This window comes from Eubalaena glacialis, chromosome 14 (genome assembly GCF_028564815.1).
Source record: "Eubalaena glacialis isolate mEubGla1 chromosome 14, mEubGla1.1.hap2.+ XY, whole genome shotgun sequence".
NCBI classification, from domain to species: Eukaryota; Metazoa; Chordata; class Mammalia; order Artiodactyla; family Balaenidae; genus Eubalaena; species Eubalaena glacialis.
Genome location: NC_083729.1, coordinates 64,923,107 through 64,936,634, shown reverse-complemented (window position 1 = coordinate 64,936,634; position 13,528 = coordinate 64,923,107). Strand labels below are relative to the sequence as shown.

The 13,528-nt window shown below is 38.8% G+C and overlaps 1 protein-coding gene across 1 annotated transcript; it reads right to left on the bottom strand.

The window, feature by feature from the left end:
• Window positions 1–1,629: 1,629 nt before the first annotated feature.
• Window positions 1,630–2,203, bottom strand: LOC133105329 (chromobox protein homolog 1-like). Its single transcript, XM_061211321.1, has one exon. The coding sequence runs from the start codon at window positions 2,155–2,157 to the stop codon at window positions 1,666–1,668; it is 492 nt and encodes a 163-aa protein (XP_061067304.1). The 5' UTR covers window positions 2,158–2,203; the 3' UTR covers window positions 1,630–1,665.
• Between the last annotated feature and the right edge of the window lie 11,325 nt (window positions 2,204–13,528).

Below are 13,528 nucleotides of genomic sequence, written 5' to 3'. Positions count from 1 at the left end.
CATGATTCATTTTGAACAAACAGATTTAACCATGGATTTTCAGGGAATACAATTATCACATAAAGTGAGAGCACATATTAAATTATTTGTTTTAAAATGTTTAAAGTAAAAATAATATATAATCATAATTTAAAAATCAAGTAACACATGTAAGAGCTTATAATAAAAAGCAACAGAACTCCATCTCAGCTTTCTGCACACCCCACAGTTCTAATTCCCAAAGACAGTCACTTGGAATTTTTTTTTTTGATTATAAATCTATAGTTTTATTAAGACAAAAACTGACAGTGTTGGTATGAAGCTTAACATTTAAACAAAATTTTCACAGAAACCTAACACATGCCTAAAAATGTTTTACAATGGAGTTCTAGATGCAGGTCTAGCCGATGTCAGAACTGATGGATCTCATGATTCAAGACAGAGTTTTGGGTTTTAGTTAATTCTTAGGATTAAAATAATTTGTTTTGTTTTAAAGTGAGCCACTGCCCCAGTATGAAAATATAATCTTCTCCTGAGACCAGGGCTTCTGAAATCATTCAGCTCTTGAAGTGATTCAGTGAACTTGTGCTGTCAGTGACTGAACCCTGCCACCAATGGTTTCAAAGTTCAAAAAACAGAGGCTCCAAGAGTTTTCCACCCTAAGAGCACCGGCCCTTGTCTTTCCCTACTCTCCCACCTCCTATACCACCCTCTGCCCTTCCCCAAATACTTCAGCCAGTGGCTTGGGTGGAGAAGCTGATATTTATAACTTCATAATTGGAAAAGAAAGGGTCTTCTTGTCAATTTCAAGAATTATCACCTCTAAGACAGAATGACCTGCCTGCGTATCCACTCCAATAAGACTTTTCCTCCTCAACCAGTTTCCATCCCACAGACGACAGCTTTGGTAACTTCTTAACTGGCTTAGTGCTTTGTTGGGAACAGCATTAAGCTCAGGCAGGGAACACCTTGGCTTCTAAGTTTCAGGCATTCACAGCTTTTAAACAGTCTCTCACAGTCCTCATTTAGGTTGCCAATGACATTTTTTGAAAGGATGAAATATTCTGGACACAGAACCAAATCATCATTAGTTGTTCTTTCCTTTGTTTCACCATTTCCCCAGTCAGGCCCCAAATTTTAACAAAAATGACCCTAACCCATCTCCCTTCTTTCCCACCCCATCCCTCCCACCCCAAATAATACACCAGTAATACTCAAAAACTACATACATGCTACGCTGTAAAAATGCAGAGTTAACACTATTGGGAAGAAGGCTGTGGGTTGTGGAGATGCTCTTTGAAGACCTATAGTATCTTTTGCTCTCCCACATCCCATTCTGCAAGTTTTGTCCTTCATAGAAAGCCCTTTGCTTTTCTCAGCAAGGTTCAGAATGGGTTGCCTTGAAACACTGACCCTCCTTCCCCTCCACCGGAATGGGTGTGCAAACTATACAGCATGGAACAGCTTTAAAGCACTTGGGCTACTGTAGGGCACAGAAACTATACTGGCTCTTCAAAGGACATCTTCTCAAGCCACCTCTATGGTGTCAAGACAAGTAGAACTCTTTCTTTCCCCACTTGAAACCCACAGTCAGATGTGACAGGGGCTGGTATTCAGGGGAGTTAATTCTTGTCATCTTTTTTGTCATCATCCTCCGAGGGGTAGGAATGCCACATCAGCCTTTCCTCATAGAAGGATATGACAACCTGTGGGCACGTTGACTTTGGCTTCCTTGGCAGGGACCAGGTCAGCCTCATCAGAGTTTTTCCACTTCATCAGGAACATGAGTTCTCCACTGGAGTCTGTAGCTCCAATAATCCGCTCGGGTTCCAAACCCGAGCAAAGCCTTGTGGCTTTTCTGACTCTCTTTCTTCTTCTTGGTTTGCTCTCCTCCCCCTTATCTTCCGAATCAGAATCAGCTTTGCGCTTGCCTCCCTCTGATTTATCTGTCTCGTGTGCTGTTTTCTGTGACTGCAGGAACTCGGCAATGAGGTCGGGGCAATCCAGGTTTTCTTCTGGCTCCCATGTGTTGTCCTCATCCGAGAACCCCTTCCACTTTAGGAGGTACTCCACTTTGCCCTTTACTACTCGGCGGTGGAGAACTTTTTCCACCACATATTCTTCTTCCTCTTCTTCTAGCACCTCCTCCACTTTCTTCTTGTTTTGTCTTTTCCCCATGGTGCCCGCCAGCTTTCTGGTATAAAGGGTGACGCTGCTCAGAGCAGTGCCCGTGAACCCGAGAGGAATCAGTGCCGCGCTCCTGGTGCGTCTTGTCCAGCCGGCCAGGGGAGTGGGGACCAGCAAAGCAACAAGCCGGCTGACCGCGGTCTAGCCCCTCACTGAAGCGGCGTTCCGCAGGCGCTGGCCAACCGCCCTTCCCTCAGCCAAACAAAAGAGCCTGGCACTCTGCGCTGCCACCACCAGCATCTGGAATTATTTTTTTAAATTGAGAGAGAGGACTTCCTTGGCGGCGCAGTGGTTAAGAATCTGCCTGCCAATGCAGGGGACATGGGTTCGGGCCCTGGTTTGGGGAGATCCCACATGCCTCGGAGCAACTAAGCCTGTGCGGCACAACTACTGAGCCTGCGCTCTAGAGCCGGCAAGCCACAACTACTGAGCCCGCGTGCCACAATTTCTAAAGCCTGCGTGCCTAGAGCCCATGCTCCACAACAAGAGAAGCCACCGCAATAAGCCCGAGCACCGCAATGAAGAGTAGCCCCTGCTCGCCGCAACTAGAGAAAGCTGGTGTGCAGCAACAAAGACCCAACGCAGACCAACAAAGACCTCTTTGGTTGCTTCCAAAGATAAATAAAATAAATAAATTTTTAAAAATTGAGGTAGAGTTGAGTTATAATGTTACATTAATTTCAGGTGTACACATAGTGATTCGATAGTTCTAAAGATTATATTCCATTTAAAGTTTTTTTTTTTTTAATAGATTTATTTATTTATTTATTTATTTATTTATTTATTTAGACTGTGTTGGGTCTTTGTTGCTGCTCGCGGGCTTTCTCTAGTTGCGGCGAGTGGGGGCTACTCTTCATTGTGGTGTACAGGCTTCTCATTGTGGTGGCTTCTCTTGTTGTGGAGCACGGGCTCTAGGTGTGCAGACTTCAGTAGTTGTGGCTTGCAGGCTCTAGAGCACAGGCTCAGTAGTTGTGACGCAAGAGCTTAGTTGCTCCACGGCATGTGAGATCTTCCCGGCCCAGGTCTCAAACCCGTGTCGCCTGCATTGGCAGGCGGATTCTTAACCACTGCGCCATCAGGGAAGCCCACTCCATTTAAAGTCATTATGAAATATTGTGTATATTCCTTATGCTGTACATTACATCCTTGTACCTTATTTATTTTATACCCAGTTATTTTTACCTCTTAATTATCTTCCTCAATCTTGCCCCTCCCCCACCCTTCTCTCCACTGGTAACCACTAGTTTGTTCTCTGTATCTATGAGTCTATTTCTGTTTTATATTCACTGGTTTGTTTTATTTCTTAGATTCCACATACCAGTGAGAACATACAGTATTTGTCTTTCTCTGTCTGACTTACTTCAGTAAATATAATACCCTCCAGGTCTTTCCATGTTATTGCAAATGGCAAATTTTCATTCTTTTTTATGGCTGAATAATATTCCATTGTGTGTGTGTGTGTGTGTGTGTGTGTGTGTGTGTATCGCATCTTCTTTATCCATTTGCCTGTTGAAGGACAAATGGGTTGCTTCCATATCTTGGCTATCATAAATAATGCTGCTATGAACACTGGGACGCATGTATCATTTTGGATTAGTGTTTTTGTTTTCTGCGGATATACACCCAGGAGTGGAATTTCTGGATCATATGGTAGTTTTATTTTTAATTGTTTTAGGAAACTTCAGACTGCACCAATAGTGGGTGCACCAATTTACATTCCCACCAACAGTGCACTAGAGTTCCCTTTTCTCAACATCCTTGCCAACATTTATTACTTGTTGTCTTTTTGACAATAGCCATTCTGACAGGTGTGAGGTCATATCTCATTGTGGTTTTGATTTGCATTTCCCTGTTGCTTAGTGATATTAAGCACATCTTCCCATACTTACTGGCCATCTGTATATTTGCTTTGGAAAAATATCTACTCAGATCCTCTGCTCATTTTGTAATTGGGTGGTTTGTGTTTTTGATATTGACTTGTATGAGCTCTTATATATTTTGGATATTAACTCCTTATCAGACATATCACTTGCAAATATCTTCTCCTATTCAGTAGGGGTCCTCTGTGGTTCCATACAAGTTTTAGGACTAGTTGTTCTAGTTCTGTGGAAAATGTCATGGGTATTAGGATAGGGATTGCATTAAATCTGTAGGTTGCTTTGGGTAGTATGGACATTTTAACAATATTAATTTTTCCAATTCATGAACAGGGATATCTTTCCATTTATTTGTATCATATTCAATTTCCTTCATCAATTTCTTATAGTTTTCAGAGTACAGGTCTTTCACCTCCTTGGTTAAGTTTATTCCTAGGTATTTTATTCTTTTTGATGCAATTGTAAATGGGACTTTCTTTCTTTCTCTTTCTGATATTATTAGTGTATAGAAAAACAACAGATCTGTATACTAATCTTGTATCCTTCAACTTTACTGAATGTATTTATTAGTTCTAATAGTTTTTTTGGTGGAGACTGTAGGTTTTTCTATACATAGTATCATGTCATCTGCAAATAGTGACAGTTTTACTTCTTCCCTTACAATTTGGATGCCTTTTATTTCTTTTTCTTGCCTGATTGCTGTGGCTAGGATTTCTAATACTATGTTAAATAGAAATGGTGAGAGTGGGCATCCTTGTCTTGTTCCTCATTTTAGAGGAAAAGCTTTCGGTTTTTCATCATTGAGTATGATATTAGCTGTTGGTTTGTCATAAAATGTTTTTATTATATTGTGATCTATTCCCTTTGTTGAGAGTTTTGTCATGAATGGGTGTTGAATTTTATCAAATGCTTTTTCTGCATCTATGGAGATGATCATGTGATTTTTATTCCTCCTTTTGTTAATGTGGTGTATCACATTGATTGATTTGTGGATGTTGAGCCATTCTTATATCCATGCAATAAATCCCACTTAATCATGGTGCATGATCATTTTTATATATTGTTGAATTCAATTTGCTAATATTATGTTGAGGATTTTTGAATCTATATTCATTAGGAATATTGGTTTTTTTGTAGTATTTTTGTCTGATTTTGGTATCAGGGTAATTTTGGCCTCAGAATGAATTTGGGAGTGTTCCTTCCTCTTCAATTTTTTGTAATAGTTTGAGAAGGATACATATTAACTCTTCTTTATATGTTTGGTAGAATTCCCCTGTGAAGCCATCCAGTCCTGGACTTTTGTTTCTTGGGAGTTTTTTGATTACCGATTCCACTTCTTTTCTTTGGCCATGCCACGCAGCATGTGGGATTTTAGTTCCCTGACCAGGGATCGAACCCATGCGCCCTGCAACATAAGCACAGAGCCCTAACCACTGGACTGCCAGGGAATACCCACTGAGTCCATTTCAATACTAGTAACCAGTCTATTCAGATTATCTATTTCTTCCTGATTCAGTCTTGGAAAATTGTATGTTTCTAGGATTTTATTCATTTCTTCTAGGTTGTCCAGTTTGTTGGCATTTAACTGTTCCTAGTATTCTCTTATGATTGTATTTCTGTGATATTGGTTGTAATTTCTTGTCTTTCATTTCTTATTTGGTTTCTCTCTCTCTTTTTTCTTAATGAGGCTGGCTAAAAGGCTCATCAATTTTGTTTATCTTTTCACAAAACCAGCTCTTGGTTTCATTGATTCTTTCTTTCTTTCTCTCTTCCTTCCTTCCTTTCTTTCTTTCTTTCTTCTTTTGGGGGTGGGTCTCTATTTTATTTATTTTCTTTCTGATCTTTATTATTTCCTTCCTTCTTCTGACTTGGGGCTCTGTTTGTTCTTCTTTTTCTAATCTCTTTTGATGGTAGGTTAGGTTGTTTGAGATCTTTCTTGTTTCTTGAGGTATGCCTGTATCACTATAAGCTTCCCTCTTAGAACTGCTTTTGCTGCATCCCATAGATTTCAGAAAGTTGTGTTTTTTATTTTCATTTATTACAAGGTATTTTCTGATTTCCTCTTTGATTTCTCTGTTGATCCATTGGGTTTTTAATAGCATGCTGTTTAGTCTGCATGTGTTTGTGTTTTTCCCATTTTTCTTCCTGTAATTGCTTTCTAGTTTCATACTGTTGTGGTCAGAAAAGATTCTTCATATAATTTCTATCCTTTTTTTTAAATTGGAATATAATTGCTTTACAATGTTGTGTTAGTTTCTGCTGTACAATGAAGTGACTCAGCTATATGTATACATATATCCCCTCCATCTTGGACCTCCCTCCCACCCACCCCCATCCCACCCATCTAGGTTATCACAGAGCACCAAGCTGAGCCCCCTGTGCTATACAGCAGGTTCTTACTAGCTATCTATTTTACACATGGTAGTGTATATATGTCAATTTAAATCTCCCAATTCATCCCACTCCCCCTTACCCCCTGTGTCCACATGTCCATTCTCTAGGTCTGCGTCTCTATTCCTGCCCTGCAAATAGGTTCATCTGTACCATTTTTCTAGATTCCACATATAAGTGTTAATACACGATATTTGTTTTCCTCTTTCTGACTTACTTCACTCTGTATGACAGACTCTAGGCCCATCCACATCTCTACAAATGACTCAATTTCATTCCTTTTTATGGCTGAGTAATATTCCATGGTATATATGTACCACATCTTCTTCATCCATTCATCTGTTGATGGACATTTAGGTTGCTTCCATGACCTGGCTAATGTAAATAGTGCTGCAGTGAACATTGGGGTATATGTGTCTTTTTGAATTATGGTTTTCTCAGGGTATATGTCCAGTAATGGGATTGCTGGGTCATATGGTAATTCTATTTTTAGTTTTTTAAGGAACCTCCATACTGTTCTCCATAGTGGCTGTATCAATTTACATTCCCACCAATACTGCAAAAGGGTTCCCTTTTCTCCACACCTTCTCCAGCATTTATTGTTTGTAGATTTTTTGATGATGGCCATTCTTACAGGTGTGAGGTGATACCTCATTGTAGTTTTGATTTGCATTTCTCTAATAATTAGTGATGCTGAGCATCTTTTCATGTGTTTGTTTGCCATCTGTATGTCTTCTTTGGAGAAATGTCTGTTTAGGTGTTCCACCCATTTTTTGATTGGACTGTTTGTTTTTTTGATGTTGAGCTGCATGAGATGTTTGTATATTTTGGAGATTAATCCTTTGTCAGTTGCTTCATTTGAAAATATTTTCTCCCATTCTTATCATTGTCTTTTCATTTTGTTTATGGTTTCCTTTGCTGTGCAAAAGCTTTTAAGTTTAGTTAGGTCCAATTCGTTTATTTTTGTTTTTATTTTCATTACTCTAGGAGGTGGGTCAAAAAAATCTTGCTGTAATTTATATCAAAGAGTGTTTCTCCTATGTTTTCCTCTAAGAATTTTATAGCATCTGGTCTTAAATTTAGGTCTTTAATCCATTTTGAGTTTATTTTTGTGTATGGTGTTAAGGAGTGTTCTAATTTCATTCTTTTACGTGTAGCTGTCTAGTTTTCCCAGCACCACTTAATGAAGAGACTGTCTTTTCTGCATTGTATATTCTTGCCTCCTTTGTCATAGATTAGGTGGCCATAGGTGTGTGGGTTTATCTCTGGGCTTTCTATCCTATACCATTGATCTATATTTCTGTTTTTGTGCCAGTACCATACTGTCTTGATGACTGTAGCTTTGTAATATAGTCTGAAGTCTGGGAGCCTGATTCCTCCGGCTCTGTTTTTCTTTCTCAAGATTGCTTTGGCTATTCAGGGTCTTCTGTGTTTCCATACAAACTGTAAAATTTTTTGTTCTAATTCTGTGAAAAATGCCATTGGTAATTTGATAGGGATTGCACTGAATCTGTAGATTGCTTTGGGTAGTATAGTCATTTTCACAATATTGATTCTTCCAGTCCAAGAACATGGTATGTCTCTTCATCTGGTTGTGTCATCTTTGATTTCTTTCATCAGTGTTTTAGTTTTCTGAGTACAGGTTTTTGCCTTCTTAGGTAGGTTTATTCCTAGGTATTTTATTCTTTTTGTTGCAGTGGTAAATGGGATTGTTTCCTTAGTTTCTCTTTCTTTTTTTTTTTTTACAAATTTATTGATTTATTTATTTATTTTTGACTGTGTTGGGTCTTCGTTTCTGTGCGAGGGCTTTCTCTAGTTGCGGCGAGTGGGGGCCACTCTTCATCGCGGTGTGCGAGCCTCTCACTATCGCGGCCTCTCTTGTTGCGGAGCACAGGCTCCAGACGCACAGGCTCAGTAGTTGTGGCTCACGGGCCCAGTTGCTCCGCGGCATGTGGGATCTTTCCAGACCAGGGCTCGAACCCGTGTCCCCTACATTGGCAGGCGGATTCTCAACCACTGCACCACCAGGGAAGCCCCAGTTTCTCTTTCTGATCTTTCGTTGTTAGTGTATAGGAATGCAAGAGATGTCTGTGCTTTAATCTATCCTTTTAAATTTGTTGCGACTTGTTTTGTGATCTAGTATGTGATCTATCCAGGAGAACGTTTCATGTGCACTTGAAAAGAATGTGTATTCTGCTCTTTTGGGATAGAATGTCCTGTAGATACCTATTAAGTCCAACTGGTCTAATGTGTCATTTAAGGCCACTGTTTCCTTATTGATTTTCTGTCTGGATGATCTGTTCATTAATGTAATGTGTGTTAAAATCCCTACTATTATTGTATCACTGTCAATTTCTCCCTTTATGTCTGTTCATATTTGCTTTATATATTTAGTGCTCCTATATTAGGTGCATATATTTACAAATGTTATATCCTCTTCTTGTATGGATCCCTTTATCATTATATAATGCTATTCTTTGTCTTTTATCATAGACTTTTTTTTAGGGTCTACTTTGTCTGACGTAAGTATTTCTACCCCAGCTCTCTTTTCATTACCGTTTGCATGCAATATCTTTTTCCATTCCCTCACTTTCAGTCTGTGTGTGTCTTTAGCTTTGAGGTGAGTCTCTTGTAGGCAGCATATAGATGGGTCTTTCTTTTTAAATCCAATCAACTACCCTACATCTTTTGATTGAAGCTTTTAGTCCATTGACATTTAAATTAATTATTAATAGGTGTGTATTTATTGCCATTTTGTTACTTGTTTTCTGGTTGTTTTTGTAGTTCTTCTCCGTTCTTTTCTTCTTCTTTTAGTCTTATCCCTTGTGGTTTAACGATTTTCTTTAGTGTTATGTTTGTGTTCCTTTCTCTCTAGTTTTTATCTATTATAGGTTTTTTTCTATTATAGGTTTTTGATTTGTGGTTACCATGGGGTTCATATATGTTGACCTATAACTATATCTACTTGTTTTAAACTGGTAATCATTAAACACACTCTAAAAGATCTACATTTTTCTACTCCCCCACCATGTTTTGTGTTTTGGGTTTCATATTTTACATCTTCATGTCTATGCCTTAACTGTTTATTATGGTTATAGTTGATTTTTACAGTTTTTGTCTTTTAACCTTCATGGTAGGTTATTTAAATGATTGATCCTCAGCCTTTACTGTATAGTTGCCTCAGTGTTTACTGTATAGTTGCCTTTACCAGTGGGATTTTTCCCTTCCTATAATTTCTTATTTCTTGTTGTAGCCTTTTCTTTTCTACTTAGAAAAGACCCTTTAACATTTCTTTTAAGGTCAGTTTAGTATTGATGAACTCTTTTAGTTTTTGCTTGTCTGAGAAGCTCTTTATCTTTCCTTCAATTCTGAATGATAACCTTGCTGGGTAGAGTGTCCTAGGTTGTAGGGTTTTTTTCCTTTCAGAACTTAAACTATATCATGCCACTCCCTTCTGGCCTACAAAGTTTCTGCTGAAAATCAGCTGATAGCCTTCTGGGGTTTCTCTTGTACGTGACTCCTTTTTTTCCTGTGGCCTTTAGAAGTATCTCTTTAAATTTTTGCCATTTTAATTATAATATGTCTTGGTGTGGGTCTCTTTGGGTTTATCTTCTTTGGGACTCTCTGTGATTTCTGTACCTGGATATCTGTTTCCTTCCTCAGGTTCAGGAATTTTTCAGCCATAATTTCATGAAACACATGTTCTACCTTTTTCTCTTTCTCTTCTTCTGGGACCTCTATAACACGAATATTAGTATGCTTGATGCTGTTCCAGAGGTCCTTTAAACTATTCTCATTTTTAAAAATTTGTTTTCCTTTTTGCTCCTCTGATTGGGTGATTTCCATTATTTTATCTTCCAGATCACTTATGTGTTTTTCTGTATCACCTAATCTGCTATTAATTCCCTTTAGTGGCTTTTTCATTTCAGTTATTGCATTCTTCAGCTCTCCTTGGTTCTTTTTATATTTTCTAGTTCTTTGTTAAAATGCTCACTGTGTTCATCTATTTTTTTCCCCAGTTCATTTAACATTTTTATTCTTATTGTTTTGAACTCTTTATCAGTAAATTATTTAGCTCTGTTTCATTAGGGTTTTTTCCTGTTTTTTTTCTTCTCTTATTCTTTCATTTGAAACATAATCTCCTGTCTTCTCATATTGTTTATCTTTCTCTGTCTTTATGAAATTAGGTGAACAGTTACTTATCCTGGTCTTGAAGGCATGTCCTTGTGTAGGAGCTCCCTGTGCAGCCTGTGTGTGCCCAGTGGCTTTGGTGGGAGAGCTGGATCTGAAGTAAGCAAGGGCAGTATCTTCCCAGGGTGTGCTGGCAACCACAACCTTGGTGGGAGGTAGGGATGGAGTGGGAGGGGCTACAGCCAGAGTCTGGTTGAAGCCATGGCTTATCCTATACTCAAGCAGGAACCCTGAGGGAGTTGTTTCTCCCATGTGTGGTGGCCTTCACTGAAGGCATGCCTGGGATCTGAGGGCTTGGGGCTGCACTTCTGTGCTGGTTTCATTCTTTCCCCAGTGTGCACACCTTGGTTATAGGCTGGGTTGGGGCTGGTGGGGTTGGTGCCACACCGCTGGGATGGCCCTGCACCCTCCCAAGTGTGCTCAGAGATGTGTGCCTCAGCAATGGTGGTCTCTGCCCTGGAGCTAGCTTCACTCCTTCCAGGTGTGCAGATCCTGAGCAGATTGCTTCTCCTCCCTTCCTACCAGATTCCATGTGGATCTTTCTTTACAACTTGGTTGTAGAAGAGCTGTTTTGCTAGTCCACAGGTCAAGTTCAGTGAGATTCACTCTATATATAGTTGCAGGTTTTTTTGTTCTGTTTTTGGCCGCACTGTGCAGCATGCAGGATCTTAGTTCCCCGACGAGGGATCGAACCTGTGCTTCCTGCAGTGGAAGCATGGAGTCTAACCACTGGACCACCAGGGAAGTCCCTATATAGTTGTAGTTTTTTTTCCCCCCCACTGAGGAAAAATTTTAATGTAATAAAGATTCTGAAGGCAGTTCATTTGTTCATTTGTTGGTTCATAAAGTTAGTAAATATTTCTTTTTTTTTGAATTTTATTTTATGTATTTTTTATACAGCAGGTTCTTATTAGTTATCCATTTTATACATATTAGTGTATATATGTCAATCCCAATCTCCTAATTCATCACACCACCACCACCCCCTGCCACTTTCCCCCCTTGGTGTCCATACGTTTGTTCTCTACATCTGTGTCTCTGTTTCTTAGTTGTAGTTTTGATGTGTTCATGGGAGGAGGTGAACCCAGTGTCTTCCTGCCTGCCATCTTGATCTCTCACTTGGAATTCTTTTAGGTTTTTTTGTTGGTTACTTACACCCCTCAAAAAAAAAAAAAAAAAAATAATAATGATAATAAATCTCCTGCTAGTTATCAAAGTTAGATATCAGTCACCTACAGGTGACTATTTAACTATCATACACAACACCCATCTCCTCTTCTTTATCCTCCCAATGTAGATATATCATTGCTGTTTTTAGTTAAAAATCAGTGTTTATGCTCTTATGATTATGTATATACCATAATCACATTTTATTTCTTACAGTTTTAATTTTCCCTGGTGTTCCTAATTGCCTTTCTTTTTCTTTGCACTTTTTTTTTTAATTTTAAAATTTTATTTATTTATTTTTTGGCTGCTTTGGGTCTTCATTGCTGTGCACAGGCTTTCTATAGTTGTGGCGAGTGGGGGCTACTCTTTATGCAGTGTGTGGGCTTCTCATTGCGGTGGCTTCTCTTGTTGTGGAGCACAGGCTCTAGGCATGTTGGCTTCAGTAGTTGTGGCACGCGGACTCAGTAGTGTGGCTCGCAGGCTCTAGAGTGCAGGCTCAGTAGTTGTGGCACATGGGCTTAGTTGCTCTGTGGCATGTGGGATCTTCCCGGACCAGGGATCGAACCTGTGTCCCCTGCATTGTCAGGTGGATTCTTAACCACTGCACCACCAGGGAAGTTCCTCTTTGCACTTTCTGTCTTTGTCACTTCCTTAAGTTGTTTCAAATTCTCAAGGAGTGTATAAAGTCTCTTGAATTTCATCTTTTCCTTGGTGGTTCCTTCTGAAACCTCATTTTTAGCTATTTTGAGGACTGACTGCTCTCTAGGGCTATATCACAGCTGTTGTCCAGGGACCTTCCTTCATTATTCTTCTGTTTCAACCCTTCTCTCCTGGATCCCATTGTCTTCCCCTTCTTTGTTCATGGAGGTAATATATATTATACATACATAACTTCCTAAGAAGATATGAGAGAGAAGTGAAATTATTTTTTGCATATCCTAAACTGTCTTCTACCCTCACTCTTGACCGGTGGTTTGGCTGAATAGAGAATGCTAGGCTGGAAACTATTCTCCCACAGAATTTTGAAGGCATTGGTCCGGCATCTTCTCTTGTCTAAGTTCCTGAAGAGCAGTCTTCTGATAGTCTGATTTTTATTCATTTATAGGTGACCTGTTCCTGTTTCTTTAAAAGTTTTTAGGACTTTTCTTTTCTTCACACTTAATATTCTAAAATTTCATAATGACATATCAAAGTGTGAGGATTTTTCTTCCCAATCATTCTTTGCGTAGAGTACTCAGTTGGCCCATTTTATTTGAGACTACTATGTCATAGTGTTGGGGAATTATCTTATTTATTATTTATCTTATTTATTTTAAAAATTAAAATTTTAATAATAAAATATTTCAAACCTGTAGAATGAAAGTTATATGTCATTGTCCAGGATTAGCAGATGTTAACATTTTATCATATTTGCTTCATATCTATATCTATCTATCAAAAATATCAAAGATACAGCTGAAACATCACCATTAAACCTTACCTGTCCCCAGAAGTAAACTGAAGTTAGTGTGTCTCATTCCCCTGCATGATTTTATGCTTCTATTACTTATAAATGTAGCAATAAATAACATTGGCAGTGTTTTGTGTGTTTTAAAGTTTTACATAAATAATGTCATTTTGTTTGTATCTTTTTACAACTTGCTTTTTTTATTCATTATGTTACTGAGCTTTATACATGTGATACCTAGAGATCTAGTTAATTCATTTAAACTCCCTATAGCTTTCCATTATGTATC

Coding starts and splice junctions, on each gene's coding strand:
- LOC133105329 (XM_061211321.1), bottom strand. CDS start 2,157: ATGGGGAAAAGACAAAACAAGAAGAAAGTGGAGGAGGTGCTAGAAGAA.